We start from the raw sequence: 24,708 nt of genomic DNA, 5'->3' as shown, positions 1-24,708 counted from the left end.
GCGGCAATCGTCTTCATCTTTTTAATAATTCCTCCAACGACACTAAGCAAGTCATAGAGCTCATCAAGAAAATTCCGAACTATGAAAATATTTTCCCAAAGTTTACAGAAAGAAATTGTTGTGTATGTTAGCTTGGCTATATATGCTGATCATGTCATTTGCACTCCAAATGTGCAAATGACATAGTGCTTAAAAAGAGTATTCTACTGACTCACAATGGACAAAAAGCATTAAAATCGTTGCAGAACCATAGATAACTTTTGAATTCCATATATTACCCACAATGCAACTCTGCCGCCAACAGTTCAGTCGAGTCAGATGCAGGTGTGTTTTGCTAGTAGCGGCTAATGTAGCCTAGACTCGCTAGCCTCAAGCAGAGACGAGGAGTGGGCTATCATTTTCACATCTGTAAAGATAATTTATCATTTGCTTAGCTCTTGCTGTAGAAACTAAAGGCAACTTTTTTCACATGTGCAATAATACTCGAAGACCTGTAAACAGATGTTCCTCTTTGATTTCAAGTCCATCTTTTAAAGTTGTGCCCACTATTTTATCATAATCATTATGCTACCTTTTTTGTCAGAGTACTATTGTGTGTTGTTTTTGTTCGATTTTTAGGGCGTTTTCACACATACCTCATTTGGTCCGGACTTTCGGACTTTTCAGTTTGATCCGAACCAAAATTAGAGGTGTGAAACCTCCCCCCGGACCACGGTCCGGATCAAAAGACCAAATTTTGGTCCGATAAAAAGAGGTGGTCTCGGTCCGGACCAAACTGAACCATGGTCCAGTTCGTTTATAGTGTGACAGCATTTTTTGGATGGTTCGGACTTTCGGACCAAATACAAGAAGCTCTGGCAGGCTCTCCTTGTGTTTACAAGACCGGGGAAGCTCCTTTAAGGAATAGCTCGGTGCTTAGTGTGTAGGCTACATGAGAGAGAGACGGTGTCAGCGCTCAGAGCAGACAGCTGTCGGCTATCAGAGCTGAGAATACATCAGCAGTTTATTTGTTAAGTGGTAGTAAATGTACAGTGTAGGTTTCCGTTTGTCTCTGAATAAATTCTCCAGAAAGAAAGTTCCCATGTCTTGCTTCTCAACATCACAACAAAACAAAAAGAGCCGCGGCAGAAGGAGAGAGCAGCAGTCAGTTGAAAAAATCTCGACACAGAGAGAGGAGACGAGAGGACGAGGAAGACCCGTCTACAAATCCAGTATCTGGAGACGCAGCTCACGTATGTGATGACGGCAGGACGTAGTTTTGTCACGTATAGATCTTTAATGCGCTTCCATAACTGCAGTGTGAAACCAACACTTACCAGATCAAATGTAGACAATTTAACAAAAACATGAACCTTGGTCCAGACCTTGGTTCGGACTTTCATGTGTGAAAACGCCCTTAAATTAATGTATATTACATTACACATACCAATGTTTGGAGCAAGCCCTACGCCTCCTGGGGGATGGTGGTGGATGTTGTTACTGCTGCTACTGCTACTGGTGTGTAACTTGCATCTGTTTAAAAATGTCACAGATGTCAAATGTCAAATGCCTGTCTATAGTGAATCTAAAAATTATAAATGCCTTGGTAAAAATGGTATAAATGTATAAAAAAAACTGGATGCAGGATTCCAACAAGGCATTCAGCTTAGTTCTGAGAAGTGAAATTCCAGTGTAACCGAGTTTACTAAGTCCTAAAAAGGAGTGTGGCCTGATCATGGGCCTGATGAAAGACATGTGGTTGTCAGATGACGTACTGTGCTGATGTACTGTACTGTGCCATGAAGTCCATCCTCCCAACTGTATAAGTACTTGCATGCTAAGAGAATGGCTTCAGGTTCCTCTGCAGAGTAAACTCAGGTATTTTGTTTGAATAAAGATCTTAATTATAGCACCATATTGGTCTCCTTGAAAAATGAATTGATCAATATAATCGGCAACTATAAAAATTCACAACACTGGCAAAGTATTTTAAAACCTGCATTGTTTACATTTACATTATTCTTACAAATTAAGTTTGTCTAAAGGTCTCATTGTGGTAATAAAGTGAACAATAAAATATACTCAATGCTCCACTTTTCCCTGTTGTGTCTAGTTATTCAAAGTCAAAGTCTGATTCTTGCTCTATTCATTTTTGTCATTGTGTTTTGAACCCTATAGCCTGGTTAAACCAGAAAGCAGCACAATCACATGATTTTGTAGTGCCAGTAGTTGCAGTGCTAGTTGATGAGCAACTGTAGTTGGCAAGCTATCTTCTGACATGCTAGCGAGGAATGTGCTGGCACAAGCCGGCCAGACTATCCTGTTTAGCAACGGGTAGATGGCTACAGTTTCACTTTTGTTTATCAGAGTTCGTGTGGGTCACAAACATTTGAAAAAAAATATTTCTGCAAATTCTCCTGATCATATACAGTATAGCAGAAAGAATACATGAACTTAGCACAAAAAGTAAGGATATTTGTGTTTGGTAGATTATTTCTCTGTGGTAACAATGCTTTTTGGCAATAAATCTTATACCGTTGGAAAGCCTGTTTAGTTCCCTTTCAAACGTTGCCCCATTTGTAAGGAACATGCATTTGTGGGATGAGCAGCAGTGCTGAGTATGTGGGTTGCGCCCATGAAAAATTTGCCAAATCTTCTCTGCCAATGCCAAACAGTTTATTCTGCCATTGACCTGTTTGGTGTTATCTATTCTGAAATATCAAAATGAAACAACAGAAGGGGTAAACACAAATTGTCGTCGTCATCGGGTGAAAATGTTGCTTTTCAGGAAATGAAAAAAGGCTCATTTGAAAACAGCAATTTACCTCAGACGAAGTCAGATGAAATCATCTTGTCCTTGTTTAAATATATGTAAAACCCACAAACAGAATAAAGGGTGACCAATTCCATTGATTTATGAAAATATATATACAGACATGGCTAAATATGGATATAGGTGCAAGGTTAGTACTTGGCAAATTAGCTCAATAACTGCATTAAAAATAAGACATGAGACAACTCTGTCATGTGAACACATTTAATGTATATTATAGTCCATGATACAGTTTACACCTTTACAATAACAATATAAAGGAGTGTACATTTGATATATGCGTTTCAGATTCTAGGCTCTTTCTTTGCATAAGAGTATTTCATCTTCACTCTAAAGTATAACTTATCTGTCTGCAGTTTCACATGTCACTTCTAAAAAATAAAACTTCTGAAGGGCTTTATGAAAAATAACAGGCATCTAAAATTAATTTCTTTTTTCTTCTTCAAAAATACAGTTGATTCCATCGTCACAAACTGAAGTACAGCTCTTTGGCTAGCAATTATACATTTCCCTCTGCTTTCATGAAGCCACACGTCTTATTCTCATCTCGAAGAGCTCCAACACTGTCTATTTGAGTTTATTTATTTTTTTAGTTTTCGCTGACAGTGAGGTCTGTGGATTATCCTGAGTAACATTAACTGGGATGTTGTTTCGGGCAAGAAGAGAAGAATTCAAAGTTTTACGGACTACAAACTAAATTCCATTTGCCTCTGAGCTTTGAGTCTCAAAGGTGGAGACCTCACAGCCTCAACGAATCAAATCCAAACTGTCCTGGTCAATATGTTGGTAATGGTTTGGGTCTCTCAGGTAGGAGATGCTGGGTGACAGCAGCTAGTTGTTGAGTTTGTAGTTTGTATGCCGCGACTGTTTGATCATTAGTTAGTCCTTTCAAACATGCTGGTTATAACAGCATACTGAAATGACTGACCCGCAACAGAGAAACACACAGCACCTTCAGGGTGGGTGTGTGTGTGTGTGTGTGTCATTCCTTCTGTACAAACTCTGAACAAAGCCTCTCTCATCTGTTTTAATTTGTATCATAAAGTCAATATCAAAAATCCTGAAGATGTATCTGTGTCGTGAAGCTACCTTGAACCACTCCTCCTTCCCTCTGGTGCCTCTTTCTTAACTTTCTACTCTAAAGTCATCGGAGTAAATGAAGCGATTGTTAGTAAATGTATACTGTATATCCTTGTTTCTTAACCCTTGTGTTGAACTTGTCATTCCGGGTCAAAATTGAAAAATGTGCTTCGTTTGGAATTATTTCTGACTTTTTTTTATGCTTTTTTAATGCTTTGGGCGCATTGTTAAATGTTTTTATCCCTCTCTTCAACACTTTTTTTTAATTCATGGTCAATAAACCTAATAAAATGACATTATACTTAATTTTTTAGTTTGAAAAAAAGCAGATATTATGAATTATTTTGACTAATACAATAGTTCAGATCAGAGGATGTTGAGTGAATCACAGACTGGTTTATGTCAAAGTTTGGTCAGGATGCTCTTTTTTTTTTTTTTCAAAAGCCATGAAATTAAATAAAACAACCAAAATTCAATGGACGTAATCAATAATTTTACCTGCAAAGAACATGGATGCATGAATGTATATGTTGTATAGGTTCCATACAACGTACATGCATGCATCCAGGTTATTTTTGGGGCAATTTGGTTGTAAGAAACCCATATTTCTGATATAAAAACTTTGAAAATGGGTCAAATTTGACGTGAGGACAACACAAGGGTTAAGAAACTTATGGCATTGAGAACTGAACCCTGCTCACTTTTTTTCTCCGAGCCCCTGCAACTGCTTTCAGAATCAACTGAGAGAGGTGAAGCCAGTACATGATAGGATACAAAACAATCATGATCCCATTTACAGTGAGTGACTACTACAAGTGTGTCTTTATCTAGAGAGGAGCATGATTTAAAGGACCATATCAATGCTTTTTTCATATTTTGCCATCTACAGATAACATCACGACCATTTTCAGTTTTTACACCGATTCCAGACAGCCATTTGTTTCAAGTCATTTCATTTTAATATGAAAATCCACTGTGTAAAGATACTGAGGCACACCGCAACAACGCTCCGCCACTTGGAATATCTCGGTTCACATCATCCCATTGAAATTCGACTTTTTTGAAGCGCTTGATGATCTAATAATCACCCAAGCGTATGTCATGCAAGAGAGAAAATAAAAAATGTAATGGTCAAATGAGTCGATGAGTTTTCTGTTGCACAACTGAAACAACTTTTGAACGTACACATGTTCCACCAAAACAAGTTCCTTCCTGAGGCTATTTAGCAGAGGCACCGTGGCTCTGTCCGGCCCTTAGCACCGCCCAAGACGATTGTGATTGGTTTAAAGAAATGCCAATAAACCAGAGCATGTTCTTCTCCCATCCAGGAATGTGTGGACTAGACAGACCCTCCTTTCCAGCGCTGTGGAGGAGGGTCTGGCAAAGCGAGACTAGCTGTCAATCAAAAGAAGGAGCCTTTTGTAGATTGTTGCTTTTTGAGTTGACTGAGGAACATGTGATGGTCAACCTTTTAAACCTGCATGAAACCATCCTTGAATGGAATATTAAATAGCCAAACTCACTGGAAATGTTCCTTTGTGTGCATATGTAATGCCCTGGTGTAAAGAGGTATATATATATATCTGTTTTAGTGTTACCTTAACCCTCTCTGGTGTTGTAACTAGCGCCCCGAAGCAAGTTGTTTTTTACAGTGTACTGAAATGAACAAACAAATGTCTGCGTGGACGGAAACCAATTTTCAAATGGAAAATGGTGAGCAGTAAAACATTGGTGATTTGTGGTTGACATGATAGCACATATAAAAAAAGCAAAGTGGTCCTTTAGGCTGCCTCCATTGTACTCCATGCTTTGGTTTTACTTTGACTAAACAAATTCCAACTTTCCGTCACTCACCGCCCATCAGAAAAAGTAAGCCCAGTGTGACGTGAATATCTAAAATAATGAGACAGATGTTCCACGGCTCTCGCAGGAATCTGTTTCTGCCTTTATGCTTCTGTGTTTACTGAGCCTCATCTTCACTGTCTGAATTAACTGGCTCCTGGCGGGGCTCTGGCGGGAACAAAGGATTGTGGGTCAGTTTATGCAGATCCTCTGGAGCAATCTCTCTCATCTTCCCATCCATACCGAGCTGCATGGGCTGGATCAAATTGGTCCTGCAGTGAGAAATGGTTCAAATGTAATAATGTGTGTGCATGTCTGAGTACAGAGACTGGAAAACTGTGGCAGTATTAATTATCTAACCAACTGGCAGTAAATGCCACAAAATGCCTCAGATTCTCAGTCTTGTCTACTTATTCTTTATAATTTCCAGTCATAATATAAAAAAACAAACAAATAGCATTTGTGTGTGTGTGTGTGTGTGTGTGTGTGTGTGTGTGTGTGTGTGTGTGTGTGTGTGTTTTATTGACCTTGACAGTCGGTCAAACATTTGGACCAGCTTCATGGCTTCAATTTCTTTCTGCTCCTCTGTCATTCCCTCCATGGGATCGGGCTGCTCCTCTTGTACAGCTCCTGTTATTGGGTTTATACTGGGGGGGGGGGAGAGAGAGAGAGAGAGAGAGAGAGAGAGAGAGAGAGAGCAGAAAACAGCAACATTTGTTTAAAGCGTAACTCTCGCCAAAATGCAACCTAGGGTCTTTTTGTGAATGTACCCGAGTCAAACTTTCGTTTAAAAGCATAATTAGGATGGAAGCGCCACTTTTAAGATTGACCGTATTCTCGTTTTTGGGTCAAATGGCCTTTTGAATGGGAGTGCTAGGGTCACTTTTATGCTAGCCTCAAAACAGGTAGATGCCTCCTAGATACCTCCCTGGGAAGGTATTTAGGGCATGTTCAACTAGGGGACCCCGAACATACTGGAGGGGTTATATATCCCATGGAGTCTGGAGAGTGCCTGAGCTACCTTACTTGGTCTGCTGCCACACTGAACCGGATCCAAATGAGCAGCAGATGGATGCGTCATTGGTTAAACATAAAAACACAAGAACTACACTAATGTATCTGTGATACTGACTGGGCTTTGGCCTCTCTGTACTCCTCTGTCTCAGAATCTTCATCTTCAGAGTAGATCCCCGAGTCTCTGCCCCCCCGAAGCAGTCCTCTGGCAGCCAGCAGACCTGCAGCATTACCGTACCCAGTGTACTTAATGAACCTTGAAACTGGATAGAACATAGAACATATTACCGTTGACATGGCAGTATCAATCGCAGCGCTGGATGTCACAGTCAGCCATGGGCTAAAAGTCAGACATACTAAAATGTTCATGAATTAGTGAAACAAATCAACAAACAGATAATTCCCTCACCACTTTCTTTGCAGAGAACAAACAGGAATTCAGCAGCACAGTCCTTGACGTCGGTGTCAATGTGTGTCATTATACGGACTAGTTTGTTCCTCAGGGAATTGCCCACCTCGGGCTTGTTCTTCACGTCACGCAGTGGGGGCAGCACCTACACACACACACACACACACACACACACACACACACACACACACACACACAGCCATCAATACACCAGCAATACTCATAATTCATCTCTTCATAATGGATTGTCTCAGCCCGGCCCCGACCTTTGACCTAAGGAACTTCCTGGTCTCTCGGTGGATTCGGGCACTCTCAGTAAGCAAGTTGAGTGATGGGAGAAGGGTCTCCTTCAGCTTATGTCCCTAGGAGACAAGAAGACTTAATTAAACATTATTTAATGATAAATACAACTAATCTGCTGGATTGCAAAACCAACAAGTCAGTATCATGAACTACAACCATGTAAAATATGGAGAAATATCATTTTCGATTGTGTGTTATTTGGTGGTAATATAATCAAACACAATTACATTTAGAAATATGCACCATGCGTGCACAATATTTCGTTTTTTGTGCAAAAAATTGACAAATCTTCTGTATTTGCCATCCTATTATCTTGCTACTGTTAGATTGACACGGACACTGTGTGTTCGTTGATAAGTTAACATACAGCCCCACCTAGTGGCAAAGATAAGCCTGGCTGTGTTCATTTCATTCATAAGCAATGACTATCTTTTAACCAGTGTTATATCAATATTATTCTAGCACAATTTAAAAGCATTGGTTCATGTAATTCAGGATATGTTTCATGCCTTTTCACTAATTATTATAGTACTGGAGGTAATGAACCCACATACACACAGAGGCTTGTCTTACCCCGTCCAGTCTTTTCTCCATGTATTCCAGCAGCATGTTTACAGCATCCATGTTGACTCCCATGTACTCTATGGAGCCTTGTTGCACTTTTGGCATCAACAGTACATCCAGACAGGGCAGAGGGAGGTTGCCTAGCAAGTGAACAGCATGGCTGAGAAAAAGGGGGGAGGGGGGGCAGTTAGGGGACATGTAAGAGTAATGCCTTTATGAATCAATGGACAGAAAAACAGTCGTACAAATAAAGCGTGTGTTGTCCTACCTGTGGAACTCCTCAGTGCGCTCCTCTCCGTCTGCATGACTCATTAGACAGTGTCTCAGTATGGCTCCCAAATGTCTGTACCCAGCTGCCTCTTCCTTCACACACACACACACACACACACACACACACACACACACACACACACACACACACACAGTGTTTATGAGAGTGTTTCAGTTGTGTGTGTGAGGTTTCAGTATAGTATGTGAGAGTATAACTTTTCACTAGTGTGTAACGCTGAAATGCGTTACACACTAGTGAAAAGTTATACTCTCACATTATGAGGGACCATCTGGGACATTCACAATTACCTCACACTGAAATGTGTGAGGTAATTGTGAATGTCCCAGATGGTCCCTCATAAGAGTAAACAATAGTAATGAGTAATTCTGTTTCATCATACAGAAAGCGGATTTCGGATGAACTATTATATTCAGTGACTTTTGACAACAGAAGTCACAATTGTTAGTATAATATTGATCACAAATGGCTGAACTAAGAAGAAAAAAAACTCTCCTAAAGTGTCATTTTCGTCCGTACCTCGTCGACCTTGCGCTTGGTTGTGTCAAATGTGATATTGAACAGTATTTTCAGTATTTCCATGGCTAGTTCTATCTGCTGCCGGCTCAGTGGGGGCAGTTGTTCCGGTGGGACGTCCTCTAACCCCGCCCTGGCCGTCTCCAATGTATCTGCCCAACTCAGACCCAGTGTGGCCTCCAAATGGTTGCCTGGAATATACACAGGACAGGAAATTATCTTACGGAACTTATGCTCTTTAACTTAGTACATTGGTACCTTCTGTTTACAAAATCACTTGCTTCTTGTTTTAGATCTACCATGAGCATAGACTGTAAAAAATAATGTACGCAGCATCAGTGACATCACCCATTGGTTTACGGACTGCTGTTTTGAAGCCTCGAGTTTGGGTATATGGCCGTCGCCATCTTGTTTTTTTTGCAACTGGACGTGATGATTTTGACAAGAGGGTGGAGCTGGGGAAGATGACGTGGCCAAGCCAGTGTTGTTTATGGTTGTAATGGCGCTGCGCCAAATGCTAAGGAGGGAATGTTGCGATTTTCAACCCGATGCGATGGAGATTTGCCAGCAGGTAAACACAGACCTCCGCCTACTGGCGCTGTTCATTGCATGTTACCAGCTATCACTAGCGGTAGCTAGCTAGCTTTGTTGGCAGAACGCTGAACAAGACAATTTCAGGCGACCAAAATGTTCCAGTTAACTTTGCTGAAGTGAAAACACACAGTGAGAGGGTCAAAGTTTAAGACGAAAACTCAGACAACACCCAAAAACAAGTTGAGGTCTATTTTAATGTCCGCAGTGTTAGCATGGTTAGCATTGGTAAGCCTGATTGACAGGTCCTAAAGCATCCCCTGCTTTATCGTCTATTTTAAAATAAATGGGACCATCATTCACTAAATGAACATCATGCTGTATTGAAGAAGACTTGAAACTAGTGATTGAGACCACAAAGTCATTATTAAAATGTTTACTGAGGTAATAAATCAAGTGAGAAGTAGGCTCATTTTCTCATAGACTTCTATAGAAAAGGACTTCTTTTTGCGTGAAATTAGATAGAATGTAGCTTTAAGGCACTTCAGCATTGACTTCAGACCCCGGAAGCTACATCCATTACTTTTACAGTCTATGATCATGAGCTGTTGGACTTCCTGTCAGAACATCCCCGGTGTTACAGACATTGGTGACCTGGAAAGCTGACGTTGGTTTCCCAGGTCAGTAGTTACACTGATGGGCACACAGAAAATCAGTTACCTAGCAGACTGATGCCGTGAAGCTCCTGAGCCAGCTGTGCCCTGACGTCCACTCTCAGGGCGGTCAGCAGGAAGGTGAGGCGCAGGTCGAAGAATCGCACCTGGACAGGAAGCAGACGCATGGACATTTATTTATGCTCTATCTGCTTTTTCCTCTTCAGAGTACGGCTGGATATCCAAGAGGGGTGTGAATCTTTAGGCACCTCACCATTCGATTTCAGATTCAGAGGGCTACGATGCGATTATAAAACAATCATCGATGCATCAAAAAATTTCTATACATGATTTTTTTTTTCTCACTGTGTGACTACTTGCTGCCACATTTTAAACAGTGTATTTGTAATGATGATCCATAATTAAAATAACCAGATGAAGTTACTTCCATTATCTTTTATTACTGCAATAGTAGTAGTATATATATATATATATATATTGGTATTTCCTGTCGGACAGTAGGCCATATTGCTAACTGTATTTTTTAGGCAAATTGTAGTTCAACTGCTTTGAGTTGACACAGCATTAAACATGAATATATTTCAGATGTTTTGAATGAAAAAAGGTTTGTAAAAAAATAACCAACATGATTACGTCCTTCCCCAGCCGTAAGATATCAAAAAAAATACGTTTTAGTTTTTTTGTACCAAAGCTAACTGAGCTTTGGTACGTGTTCGTATTGGCACCTGTGCTGAAAAGTATTACCCAATCTCCTTAAACTTATGTTCATATTTAACAAATTGTTTTTATGGTTATGTTGCGGCAAATCAGACACTTGGTTAAAAACTGGAAAGTTAAGACTGGCTGGAAGCATGAGACAGAATGTGTTGGCTTAATGAATATGTGCCCAAACTACAATCTTCCCCTAACTTTTGTCAGGTTACCTCTCACACAACAAATGGAATCTTCTCTCTAACTGACGTCCATACCTCATGGTTCCAGATGGGATCATGACACTGCTTCAGCCTCTCTGCCACGCCCTTTATCAGCTGTAGATCTGCTGCTATCACCTGCCATCCATCCATCCATCCATCCATCCATCCATAGATACATGTTATTGATTTAAATTAGAGATGGTCTGATACCATTTTTTGCTCCCCGATTCCGATACTTGGACTTGTGTATCAGCCGATACCGAGTACCGATCCGATACCAGTGTGTTAAGAAATACATATATTTTACTATGTTTTAACAGCTGTATGGATGTGATAGGATGTCTATCTTTGTTGTTAAACTCTTTGTGAAACATGAACAAACAAAGAACGCCACAGAACTTTCTTTTATTATCCAGTTTGACAGTCAGTCATAACGGAAAAAGAACATAAATAAACTACTACTTGAATTACGTGGTATCAGATCGGTAGCATAAACTCTGGTACTTTCCTATACCGATACCAGCATTTTAGGCAGTAAAGGAGGCTTTTCGATACTTGTTTCGGTATCGGAACATTTCTAATTTAAAGGTGCTCTAAGCGATGTTGAGTGACCGAACTTCTTGTTGTCATTCGAAGTATTTTCAAACAAAACAAGGCTAACTCACCCCTCCCTCCTCCTCATCTCGTCCCCTCTCCCTCACCTCCTTGCTTCCGCGCACTAACCCCCCAACCCTCACCCTAAATCCTTCTTGTCATTTATTGGCTGGAACGCTGGAAGACTGTTTGTTATGTTTGGTGGTGCAGGTTGGTCAGTTTGTTTTTGTTGGCGTTTGTGGAGCCTGGGCTGTCTACAGAGACCGCGTCTTTTTTTACAGTGTGTTCAGGGGACAGGCAGCTAGCAGATAGTGAGGAGATGTTTTTTACAGTGTGTTCAGGGGACAGGCAGCTAGCAGATAGTGAGGAGATGTTTTTTACAGTGTGTTCAGGGGACAGGCAGCTAGCAGATAGTGAGGAGATGTTTTTTGCAGTGTGTTCAGGGGACAGGCTGCTCATGGATAGTGAGGAGATGTTTGCTGTATGTGATAAAAAATGTTGTAGCCTAAAAAACGCGTGACATCGCTTAGAGCACCTTTAAATTAGCATCAACCAAAATGACATGTTATAATCTGAGGACTACTGTTAAATGTAGGCCTGAGGAGACCCGCAGCAGACTGACCTGTCCCGTCTGGTTGTGTAGCAGGATGTTACAGATGGACTTGAGAGCCTCAGCAATCACTTCCTGGTCAGCGTTTTCTGAGGAAGGGGAGGCTTCCTCCATGCCCTCGCTGGATGCTTCTGCTGCCTCTTCCCCCTCTCCTCCCTCCCCCTCCACTGGGAAGAGAAAGAATGACAAGGTCAAGAAGCACATTCAACCTTCATTTAAACCCCTTTTAGGATAAACCGAGCCGCTTCTATCTCTATGCCATCTCTTTAGATTTTGCACTGCGCTGTCATGCACTTAAAGGGGAACTATGCAGTTTTGTTTAGCTTAATTTACCTTAACTAAACAGCTTCGGAGTCATTGGAATGGTTATATGACTCTTTTTGGGTTGAATGGTGGTCGTCTCGCTCCCCCCTAGTGCCTGTAGGCGGAAGAACCACCCTTGCAACTTTCGCCCGGTGAGCCGGCAGCCTCAGTGTCAGGAAGTATTACGTGATATAAGGTCTCAGGATGTAATAATTGCTTCATAGCACTGCACACATAATGCCCATTCAGGAACTGGCTAACAAGGTAAAGATGGAGTTTTTCACACTATCGTCATGGCTGAGTCAGCAAAAAACAAGCAGAAAGCTAGGAAAGCATTGTCGGAGGAACAGAGAAAGAGGAAACGGCAGACTGATCGAGAGAGGAGTCAGACACAAGTAAACATAGGAGCTGCCAAATATCTATTCTGAAGCTGTAGGGGGGGGCTCTATAGAGAAACCTGCCAGCAAAAAGAGAGAAAACAGCGAAGAAATGGCCAAAACTGCATAGCGCCCCTTTAAATGACACCTTAAATCCTGTCTTGAGCAACACACGCAGCTCAATTAGACATGAGTGAACTTAAGCCCTGTTTACATTTAATACGTGTGTTTCAAATATCCCCAAGTGTTTTCAGATAGTGAGATTTCTTCCAATCAGCACCTACTTAGTCAAGACTGTACAATAGAAAAAAGATCTATAGATGGACAATGGACACTAAAGGATAATTCTGGTTTAATGCCACTTAGGTCTTATTTTTGTAGTTTTGTCCATAATTTATCAGCGATAATAGCAGTATACTTATCACTAATCCCTCACATCTGGGAATAATATGGTCAACAGGTCAACAAACACAAACCAACGGTTTATTCATATTATAAGCACTTTATTTGGAGGTCAAACTGAGAGTGAGCGTGCCTGAATGTTGCCGATAATTCCTCATTGAGCAGGAAAACTGTGAACACAACTCACTGAACTATGATGGATGTTCACAGCAGATGATTTTAGGTATTAGTTTAAAAGAAAAAGAGGCTGAAACTAGTGATTGAGACCTTAAACTCATTATGAAAATGTTTATAGAGGTAATAAATCAAGTGAGAAGTAGGGTCATTTTCTTATAGACTAAAGAAAAGGATTAAAGAGGCTGAATGGGTTGAGTGCAATATGTGCAAATAATATATAGTATGTGCATGAGCAGATGTATGATTTACCTTGGCCCTCCCCCGGCTGGCTGTGTGCAGGTGTGGCAGTACTGAACACGGCGATGCCGGCGTAGCGGGCGATAGTGGACATGGCCGAGCGGCTGAGGAAGGGATCCAGACAGTCTTTGTCTCTGGTCAGGATTCGGATCGTTTCTAGACAAGCCAGCTGACAGGACGGCTGCAACTCCCTGTTCAGGAAGCTGAGCACCAGCTCCCCCAGCAGCTGCATCACACAACACATCAGACAGGTCAGACCTATGCTCATTCAGATCTGAGTCTCAGACAGGTCAGACCTATGCTCATTCAGATCTGAGTCTCAGACAGGTCAGACCTATGCTCATTCAGATCTGAGTCTCAGACAGGTCAGACCTATGCTCATTCAGATCTGAGTCTCAGACAGGTCAGACCTATGCTCATTCAGATCTGAGTCTCAGACAGGTCAGACCTATGCTCATTCAGATCTGAGTCTTAGAAGTAGCCTCGTTTGCAAACTACTACCACTACATACTTAATGTTAAAATTTAAATACCACTCTTCTGAAATGTTTTACTCTAAAAAAAAAATTTCTGAATGTATGTTGTCCCTTTATTTCAGTTGTGAAATTTAAAGTTTTTGTTATATATATTTACATGAATTTACAGATCTAAATTCAGCTAATTGAATTTGAGCCACTTTAATATACATTTTTAAATATTGGGTGCTAAAATTTTCTAAATTGGTGAATCATAAAATATATTTACTGTAGGTTTTTGAAATTTCAAAACTTAAAAATAAACATTTCAAATAGGGGAATTGAGACCACATATGTTCATAATAGGTTCATAATAATAGAAATGCAAGGTAATATGAAGCATTCAGCAAGATACTGATTGACATATTAACCCTGTCACAGCGTACTTTCTATAGTAAATTCCACAGCACAATATTGCTACTACACTGCCACGTGTAAGAGAAAGGGAACAGCAACATTTCACACATTTGTGTCAATGTATGAACTGACAACTCCCACTAATAATCACGTTCAATCTACTCTCCATAAGTACATTATGTTTAGTGTATTTTAATTATCCAGAAGAATAAAACACTCCTGCACACTCTCCTCTTCACTTGCGGTCATTTAATTATGTTTCGTAAAATGTATGTGTGTCTTTGTTCTGCAGTGTCCACCCAATGTTTCTCCTACGCACCTGTCCATCTACAGGTGTGCAAAAGTTCTGTGATGACCAATGTATTTGCGTTGAATAGCCCATATGAAAGCAAACATAATGCATGATTCTCACTGTTGGTGCATCTGGCTGACAGTTTCATTGCAACAATATAAAGAAAGCTGGATATAAGCTGCTGCCTGTGTCATTGCAAAGATGTTCTTCTTTGAGAGGACACTGGGAAGTTTCACCAAGAACTATGTGTTCTTTGGTTGTGTTTTTTGTAAATGCAGGAGCGACCCTAACAGCCAAGAGAGAATTCAAACATTTTCAAAGTCTCCTGTGTCTTCTGGCTGATGATGTGACCTGATGCAGGCAGCTAAAACTGGCACTGATAAATACGTCCACTAAGCTGTCTTGCATAATAATTTCCTACAGCCTGTGTGCAGGTGTGTGTTCTATGTTTATTGGATAAAGAAGGCACGCAATGGCACATAAGCTGCACCTGAACTCAGTTTAACACCATTTCCACACTGTTAACCTTTGATGTAAATATTAATGTTATTCAGGATCATACTGTTAATTGCAATGCATTGTGGGAGAAAATCATAATATTACAGCACTATCTGCGAGTGTTACAGATTACAGGTATTTACTGTTAATACCAATGCATCTTGGGAAAATAAAGGAAAAGGCGGGAATTACACTGCAGCCAGAATATTACTGTAAATTCAAATAATGAGGTATGAAACTGTAGGTCTATTTACAGTAAAATACCATAACATTTTAAAACAGTATGCTTACTGTAAATAAACAGTAGTTTACTGGCGATGCTGCTGCCAGTATACTATAATATACTAGATATATACTATATACATATATATTATACTATATACTATACTATAACTGTCAATTTACTGTGAAAAGTTTTACAGAGTACGCTGTCTCCCATACTTCCTCTAGAACTCTGTGAGTTGAGATGAAGGCATGGCTGCGTGACTGCCACAATACCTTATTTTCGTTTACCTCTTTTTCGTTTTCTCAAACTATTTGTCTCTTCTTTCACAACAACTATATCACATTCATGTCAGCTGCTGCGTTCACTGCACACCACGAGTTCACAAATGCTGCACAAGATGTTCATCTTTGGACATACAGAAGGGCTGTGAACTTCACAATAGAAGACCAGCTGGGTCCTCTACTGACATCTTAATGTTCCTGAGGGATTCCTTATAGGATGTGGGGAATACGCCAAAATACTGAAGATAGAAAAATATGTCGGAAATTGTAGACAAGTAGTGCTTGTGAAAGAACATAAGACACTGCTCATTGCTTATTCATACCTTCCGTAACTTCCCTTCCTAAAGCACGGGGGGGCATGCACACACAGGGAGAGACAGATGACACAGAGGAGGTGAGACAGTGTTCTTTCACTGCTGACTTAGATGTACAGATCTAAATCTACACATCTCAAGATTTATGAATAAGTACAGTATGAGCTCTAAAATGTTCTTTAAAACCCTCTGAGGACGAAAGACGCACCGGCGCGTCCAAACGATGTTTGACAAAACTCCTACTCAAAAAGGGATATTACAAATTCATTTCAGACATTTATTTACTATTTTAATCCCATATAACCTAAAGACTTTGGTAAACTCATTTCAAACACCGGAACAATTCTCACAACACATCATAAGTTAAGGTTTGTTTTCAAAAGAGATTTGAGGAATTTCAAAAAGCCAACATCAACGTTTCAGCTTTAGCGCCAAATTATCTCTTCACACATTGCTCTAGAAAAAATGTGGGCGTCACTATCCGGAAAGCTGAGTTTGTTCTGAACATTTTGGGGATCAGTTATATGCAAATACCTTAAAGGAGAATTCCGGTCGATTTCAACACGTAGCTATGTTGTTTGTTGTCACGTAGTGCTGTCAGTAGCGAGAAAAACGTAAATAATCGGTGTTGGCTACACCGAGTTATGCTACTTCTAGCTTTCGCACCCAGGAGGCTGAAACGGGGCAGGTTTTAAACGTGCTTTTAGCCTCTTAACATGTTATTACAAGTGCCTTGCCATATGAGCTGATTCCTTCCAGTGTTCCGGTGGTGAGACGGCAAGACGAGGGCTTAGGGACCGTCTACAAACTACACCGAAACACCGAAAAGTGATACAAAAATATTTTCAAAAATAGGTATATGCTTATTTTTTAAAAGTAAGCGCTGTAGTACATTTTATTTACTGTGTTCACAGTTCATATGGCAAGGCACTTGTAATGACATCTCGAACATGTTAAGAGGCTAAAAGCACGTTTAAAACCTGCCCCGTTTCAGCCGCCTGGGTGCGAAAGTTAGCAGGAGTATAACTCGGTGTAGCCAACACCGATTATTTTCGTTTTTCTCGCTACTGACAGCACTACGTGACAACAAATAACATAGCTACGTGTCAAAATCAACCGGAATTCTCTAAAAAGGTAAATTTAAGAAGATATGTGAAAATGCCCTTAGACCTCAGAGGGTTAAAATGTGTATTTCAAGGTTTAGAAGAAGTCTTTCTTGACTGTAGCAAAGAAGTTCAAAATGAGGAATATACTTGAGGAACCTTAAAGAGAAATGCATCCTAACTACACAGATAGGAGGACTCTGAGCAGGACTCAGTGTAATGATGGGAATGCCAGGAGTACCTCTCTGTACTGCTCGTCTTCCTGGCTGAACGTAAAGCAGTGGTTCATCTGAAGGAAGGAGAAGCAGAAGGCACAAATAAAGGTGTGAAAGAAAGAGAAAACACACAGTAAATCTTGAAGATGTGAGACAGAAAAAGAGAGCAAAGAAGTAATCATGAAGCGATTCAGAAAGTTGATAAGTTTGGCCCAACCAGAGAAGCGACAGTATTTATCAGGAAGCAGCAGGATTTTGTTGTCGTGCTGCAGACCTCTAACGCAGGAAATGGAAACGGAAATGATGCGTGTAACTACAGTTATAACACAGAACGTTCAGAAGTGTCACAAAGGTAGACAAAAACGACCAAAACGTCGGAAAAATGCCCAAAATGTTGAAAAAAAGTGACAAGAAATTTGAGTAAAAAACTTCAAAAACCAATCTCCGTGGCTGATAAAAGTTGTCGGAGTGTAAATTATGCAATTCGAAATGTAAAAAAAAACTGTGAATCACGTTTTACATGGACAATTTCTGTTAAAATATACAATCATACTACTGTTAATACACAGATATTGCTTAGAGTGTACTGAATATTTGTATACAGTTGAGTTGCATATTAAACTGGGCCAAATGGATGAAAATAAATGGTCAATATTTATACATCACATTAAACATACACGTGGAAGGCGCAGTGAATCTTTAATCTTAACTGTATTGCTACAATAGCAGCTACCTTTAACTATGTTGGATTCATATTAATGTATATTTTCACATATTTGAATTTTTTGAAAAAAACTTTCCAAAAAATATATTTCTTAAATAATTTGCATGGCCCCCCCCTACACCAACCCTGAAAACCCCCCAGGGGTCACGGACCCCCTGTTGAAGACCTCTGCCCTAACGAAGGAGGAGGAGGGGGTGGTTGGCTGATCTCCTATCAACGTTTCTTTGAACTATGTTCACCATGTTTCCCAGACAGTGAAAGACAACTCTGACACAGCCAGTAAAGGCAACTGCATGGACACAGTAACAATATACCTCAATGGATTTCCCCCGGAATATTTACATGAGAATACTGTAAACAAAATATGCATACCAGAGACATTGAACCAGCTTTAAAGCTGCATTCAGAGCTATAAAACACAACACCCACATAAAGATCATTAGTAATAGTAATATGATTTCTTTAGTTTACAGGGTATGATTTAAATGTTGTTTCATGTTTATTCCCATTATCTGCCCAAGATCTTCCTCGTTGTCAGTGTTGTTGTTGTAGTTCATTTGTAAAAAGAAAAAAAGAAGTTTGATGAAATCCTAAGATCAGAGGTCAAAACGACCATGGTATGGTTCACTTTCATTTATGGTTCCTATATCATTTCAAGTGTTAAAGCGACACCAAAGATTCTTTTGTACCTTGAAATAATGTTTCCAAAATCGTTTCAGTGGTTCATCAACTCGTAACAGGGTGAACGGCACTTCTGCATTCGCTTTGCGGCCCTCTATCGGATATAACCGCACTATGCAAGTTTGCCAGATCGGCTAGCGGCTCTATAGTTCAAATGAGACATAAGAAAGACAATTCCACTTCCAACCTGTAGGGGGACCGAAGAGGAAAAGTGCTTTGGTGTTGCTTTAACTCTAATAGTAAATCTAATGTTATGTGGATGTTGTTTCCAGCTCTGAATTATATAAAGTTTTATGGTGGATGTGTTGGCAAACATGCTGAGCAGCAGTTGCTAGCTGTTTCAGCCGCTACAGAGCTTCATGACGCCGGCTACAGACCTCCATCACAGCTCCTCGTATCAGCAGCGGTTAGTAGTTGTGTCTAGCCGCTACAGAGCTCTGCAACACGGCTACGGTGCTCCGCATGGTGCTCCGCATGGTGCTCCGGCAGGTCAGTGGTAGTTGGTGGTTCAGTTACCCGAGAATAGGGGACTGTGAGCCGGGTACAGAGCACCGCCAGTTGCCGGTCGTTCGGCGGAGATTAGGGTTAAGTTTAGGCGACGAAAGTTACGTTTAGGAAAAAGATGGTGGTTTGGATTAAAACACTCCCAGGGAACACGCATTTCCTGGTTGAAAGTCTTTTGTTTTCCCCGGTTAGCAAACTCTGCTCCCTGGCTTAAAAGTCCTGTGTTTTAACGCCCACCCATCACCCCCGACCTCCTCGCTACGCAGCCAGCCGCATTCTTATACAGCAGCAGTCAATGTGGTGCACACAGCAAAAAAAGAAACATGGAAATCATACAAATTACAGTGCTTACATTTTTCGCAGCTTTTTGAACGTATGGTTCATGAGAACAGGCTGAATCTTTAAAACTAAGCATACTGAAGAAGGTAGGCTATACACCAGAGACCTTTACCACAGAGTTTACTCTAAGCTCTCATCTCTTAAGCAGAGTAGGATTTGACCGGGTATTTGTGTATCAGAGAATCTAATCCAATTGCCTTCCAGATCAACGCCCACACGGCTAACGAGGCTGAGGGAACCATGCAGCAGTGCTCACCACCTGGGGTTAGCAGACAGCATGTGGTCCAGCTCAGGTGGCATTTAGACAAATGAAGACTGAGAGCTCTATTTCCGCAGTGAAACTAAACACACTTAGTCATTTTGTGGCCAGGCTCGTCTGGTAATAGAATACATTGTCCTGTTTTCCTCAGAGGAAACGTATTGTTGTTGTCAGGGATGTGCACATGTCAACTATACTGCCAAGAGCAGATAATTAGTTTGTCTCCATTCGGATACTTCCATGAGTGCACTTACATGTAGTGCACTGTGCACACTTGTGTTATTAAATGACTCTTCTTCTTTTTCTGTTTATTGGTAAATTGCAGCCGGGCAGAGCGTTTCTGCCACCTATTGTCGTCCGCTCGGTTTGTTTTCTCGCTAACTTATGAGTGGTACGTATAAAAAAAACGCATGTGTATATTACATTTGTACACTTCATGTTTCACCATTTCAATAATAACCGCTGCAGCTTCCTTGCCCGCCACTTTCACAAGTTTATAAATATGTTGGTGGTCCCTTAGCTTCCGCTCTGTAACAAAGATGGCGGCCGTTGAGTGCGAGTAGTGTCCAACGATCCACACTCAACATTTTGGCTGCTTTGAGTGCAGCATTCAGGTACGCGTAGTGCATTGCATGCTGCAACTAGCCTGACGTGGTCATACTCAGATTGTAGTAAGAATAGGAGTCTGATACTGGTCCACTGGCCTGTGATTATGGGGCGGGTTTCAACCGAACCAGGAAAGAAAATGCCTCTGCACTCAATTGGATAGACCTCCAACCAATCAGAGCAACAGATAGACCTACAACCAATCAGAGCAACAGATAGACCTCCAACCAATCAGAGCAACAGAGTATGTGACCACAGGGTTTTCATTGCGCCCCATCTTCTTAGCAACCATCGGGGCCAGCTGATAAATTAAACTTTTGCCGAATCCCTTAGGAAGGACGGCAAAAACATCTTTCTGATCAACAAATGCGTTGATCGCGGTTCTCTGTTCCTCTTTTAAAATGAATGCGCTGTCGATATCTTCTATAACAGACGCGATGGCGGAATCTACACATCTCAATTCTCCAGCGGCAGCCATCTTTGTTGTAAACAAATTCAACCCAAGCGCTCCTTGGTGACGTGGTTGATTCTGTTACTGTTGATCATCTGTCCATCATCGTATAAAGCCCGCCCTGACAATTTGATTGGTCCAAACAGCTCTGGTTGGAGCAGAGTTGCTCCACAACGGATCAAGTCCAGACCGAACTTCCCGACCTCAAATGTTGTGGGCGGATAATGGGTAACTACGGTTCAGTCATAGAAGCCGTTCTGGCTTAGGTTAAGTCGGTTGTTGTTTTCAACATACACTGTGTAGGATACCTTCCAACAAGACTACCTGGATGCATTGTATGTGTCAAATGTCATTGTATGTGAATGAATAATCTAATAAAAAGATTTATTAAAAAAATGTTGTGGGTGGGGCTAAGTTCGGCTGGCATCCAGGCTATGTTGCAACACTATATCAGTGTAAAAGCACTATGTACTCAAAAGAGCAAGTGTAAGTACAGAAGTGCGCGATTTGAGACACAGCATTTGATTCTTTATACACTGAATTCACCTTATTGGACATATTAAAGAGCCGATGGTCACCATGTTTTCTGTGTGTGATATTGCACAATTTTAATTTATCCTCACAATGATCGACACATCTGCAGATTACTACCACCCTATCGCCTATAAAGATAATTACTCACCATCTGGGAACCAAACTGTTGCCTCTTTTAATCTTAAGCGACATAAACATGATCCTGGTAATGATCCCCAAAAAAATAACAATAAACATTTTTACACAAACAATCTCTATCCCATCGTACCGCTCATCACGTCTACCTGTATTGTAGTAACTAAAAATGTGAAGCACAAGCCTCAAAACAAAAGGGTGCACGGAGCGGTTGCCCCGGTGATGGAGACTTGAAGGAGTGAAGGAGTGGATGGTCCTAATGGAGTTATTAGCAGAGAGAGAAGTTTTAATTGATATACAATTTTCCATGGGACAATGTGTCTGTCTCCAACACACCTGTTGATTTACACGGCAGAAGAAACTGTAGAATAGTCAATCAAAACCAGCAAGTTGGATGTGCACATGGGGGTTTCTGTGGTTATTTTGCAACAGATCTATCATGTGTAATTATGGCTCGACATTGACATCATTACTCCAGCTAAAGGCTGCAGGTGGAAGAGATACCTGCTGCCTTCCGATGGCTGTAAACAGAGACACCAGAGCAAAGGGAAGGCCTTCAGGAGAGAATAACTGATGTGGATCACAGGGTTTTATTCTGTCCGGCTGGCATTAATGCCATATTAGTCTATATCCATGACGTTCCACTTCTAGGATTGCTCTGTTGCCGCCGGAAATTCCGCCGGATTTCACTCTTTTCGGCCACATGTCCGTTACCTTCCTCTTTCTTAGTGTTGGCGTTCTAACCTCTGGTGGATTTGTGAGGACTATGGTTAACTGCTCCTCAGATCTCTGCAGGGTAAATCCAGACAGCTAGCTAGACTATCTGTCCAATCTGAGTTTTCTGTTGCACGACTAAAACTACTTTTGAACGTAAACATGTTCCACCGAAACAAGGTCCTTCCTGAGACTATTTTGCAGAGGAACCGCGGCTTTTCCCTGTGCTTAGCGCCACCCAAGATGATTGTGATTGGTTTAAAGAAAGGCCAATAAACCAGAGCACGTTTTCCTCCCATCCAGGAATGCTGTGTGGACTAGCTAGACTATGTTAATAATCAGCATGGGTATTGGAGAAATCTAGAGTGTGCCAACCAGCCCTGCTGGTCTCCCCTAAAAAGGAGAATGCTTATCATCTAAATCAGAGATATTCAACAGGGGGTCCATGACCCCTAGGGGGTCCCCGGAGTTAGTGCAGGGGGTCCGCCAAATTATGTTAAAAAAAGTTTCTTTATTCAACATTAAAATGTGTCTGAAAATATACAATAATATGAATCCATCAAATATAAATTGGCCTATATTTGTGAAAAAAACATTTAATTTACACATTGAAGATAAGCTTACTATAGGTACTACTGTAGCCATACAGTTGACTGTGCCTTCCACATATATGTTTAGCATTAAAACATGATGTATAATATATTACTATCCATTCATTTTCATCCATCCAGCCCAGTTTAACATGAAACTTAATTTTAAACAGTATATCTACAGTAATAATAATTAATAATAATTACATTTATTTATATAGCACCTTTCATGAAACCCAAGGACACTTTACAGAATTACTGTGGCTAAGCTAAAGGCTGTGGTGAACAGGTGGTGTTTCAAGAGTTTTTTGAAAATGTCCAGGGATGTAGCATTTTGGATATCTGCAGGGAGGATGTTCCAGAGGGATGGGGCTGCAACACTAAAGGCTGTGTCTCCAAAGGTACAGAGTCTGGTGTGGGGAATGGAGGCCAGTAGGGGGTCCCTACTCCGTCTCTCTCTCAACTAACTAACGTCCCTGGCCTAACAAATGTTGAAGACCCCTGATTTAAACTGTAAGGCTGTTTGTAGCTGACCTAAAGCTTTGTATGTTAGTTTAGTTAGTTGTATTTTATTTATGTATCATGCCAAACATTTGGCCCATCCCATATGGGATTACAAGACACCACCAGCCTATTTAACAGACATCTTCAGTCTCGCATATACATAGCATATGGAGAAATACAGGAATAACAGAACACAAAAACAAGAAACAACAACAAACAATATGTTTTTATATATATATATATATCCATATTATGGCATATGCCGTTTAGGAAATTATTATATATGTACAATTTGAATATATTTAATGAAAGTCTGAATATTTTATTTTATTATATTTTATAGTCTGAATACTTTCATTCAATATATTCAGAATAAGATTCATTCAATATATTCAAACTTCACATATGTATAGCCTAATCATTTTCTAAACGGCATGCCATAATATATATATATACACACACATATATGAAATAAATGAAAACAAAAAAACAAGTATAAAATAAAAAAGACAAATAGTACATACAAACAAATATCTACAAATCCTCTGGGTAAAGAGCTTATTTTCCTCTTCTCTCAGGCTTTCTAAAGATAACTGGCTATATGTTTCACATGTAAACAGCCATTTCGGTCTGTGAACATCATCCATACATGATTACAAAATCAATGTTACTAAACAAAGCATAACGCTGTGGCTATGTATAACAGGCAGCATTCCCAGAGCCTACATGATGTGTATGATAAACGTCATGTTTCAGTGCACAGGCTGCTGCTGTTTATTTACCTCCCTGTTGTAGCTCTGCAGAGCCGTCAGAGCAGCGTCTTGCTCTCCCGTCTCCATTTGCTCTATGATGCCTTTTAAATCCATTTTCATCGCCATTGCAGCTTCCTCCTGAATGCACAGTCAGAGAGACACGGACTGTGGGGGTGTGTGTGTGTGTGTGTGTGTGTGTGTCTGTCGCTCAGATTGTATATTGACGCTATAGTTTGTCACCACTCTTGGATGACTGCATGATGTCTGAATCCCTGCGAGCCGGCGAGAACAGTTTAATTGGCAGGATTTGTGTAAACCAAGTGCTGCGTTCAGGTGTCTCAAGGAAAGACGGAAGGAACTAACTTCTTATGTATTTGCATGTTGTTGTAATGTAGTTCATCTTAGCTTTACATTTACGAATTTTGATTTATTAATAATAATAATAATAATAATATGTGGTAAACACA

General features: G+C 40.6%; 1 protein-coding gene across 1 annotated transcript; it reads right to left on the bottom strand.

Annotated features, from left to right (window-relative positions):
- Positions 1-3,002: 3,002 nt before the first annotated feature.
- ric8a (RIC8 guanine nucleotide exchange factor A) lies at positions 3,003-24,502 on the bottom strand. The gene is made up of 14 exons (XM_078257942.1): positions 24,272-24,502; positions 17,475-17,522; positions 13,661-13,874; positions 12,165-12,319; positions 11,003-11,083; positions 10,081-10,180; positions 8,833-9,020; positions 8,293-8,387; positions 8,034-8,184; positions 7,424-7,519; positions 7,158-7,302; positions 6,867-7,011; positions 6,262-6,381; positions 3,003-6,006 (listed from the first exon to the last, which is right to left on the bottom strand). The coding sequence occupies exons 1-14, from the start codon at positions 24,365-24,367 to the stop codon at positions 5,853-5,855; spliced, it is 1,788 nt and encodes a 595-aa protein (XP_078114068.1). The 5' UTR covers positions 24,368-24,502; the 3' UTR covers positions 3,003-5,852.
- Between the last annotated feature and the right edge of the window lie 206 nt (positions 24,503-24,708).

The sequence above is a fragment of the Sander vitreus genome, chromosome 8, assembly GCF_031162955.1.
Source record: "Sander vitreus isolate 19-12246 chromosome 8, sanVit1, whole genome shotgun sequence".
NCBI lineage: Eukaryota > Metazoa > Chordata > Actinopteri > Perciformes > Percidae > Sander > Sander vitreus.
Note: the sequence above shows the minus strand (reverse complement) of the source record. Positions and strands in the feature narration are given on the sequence as shown.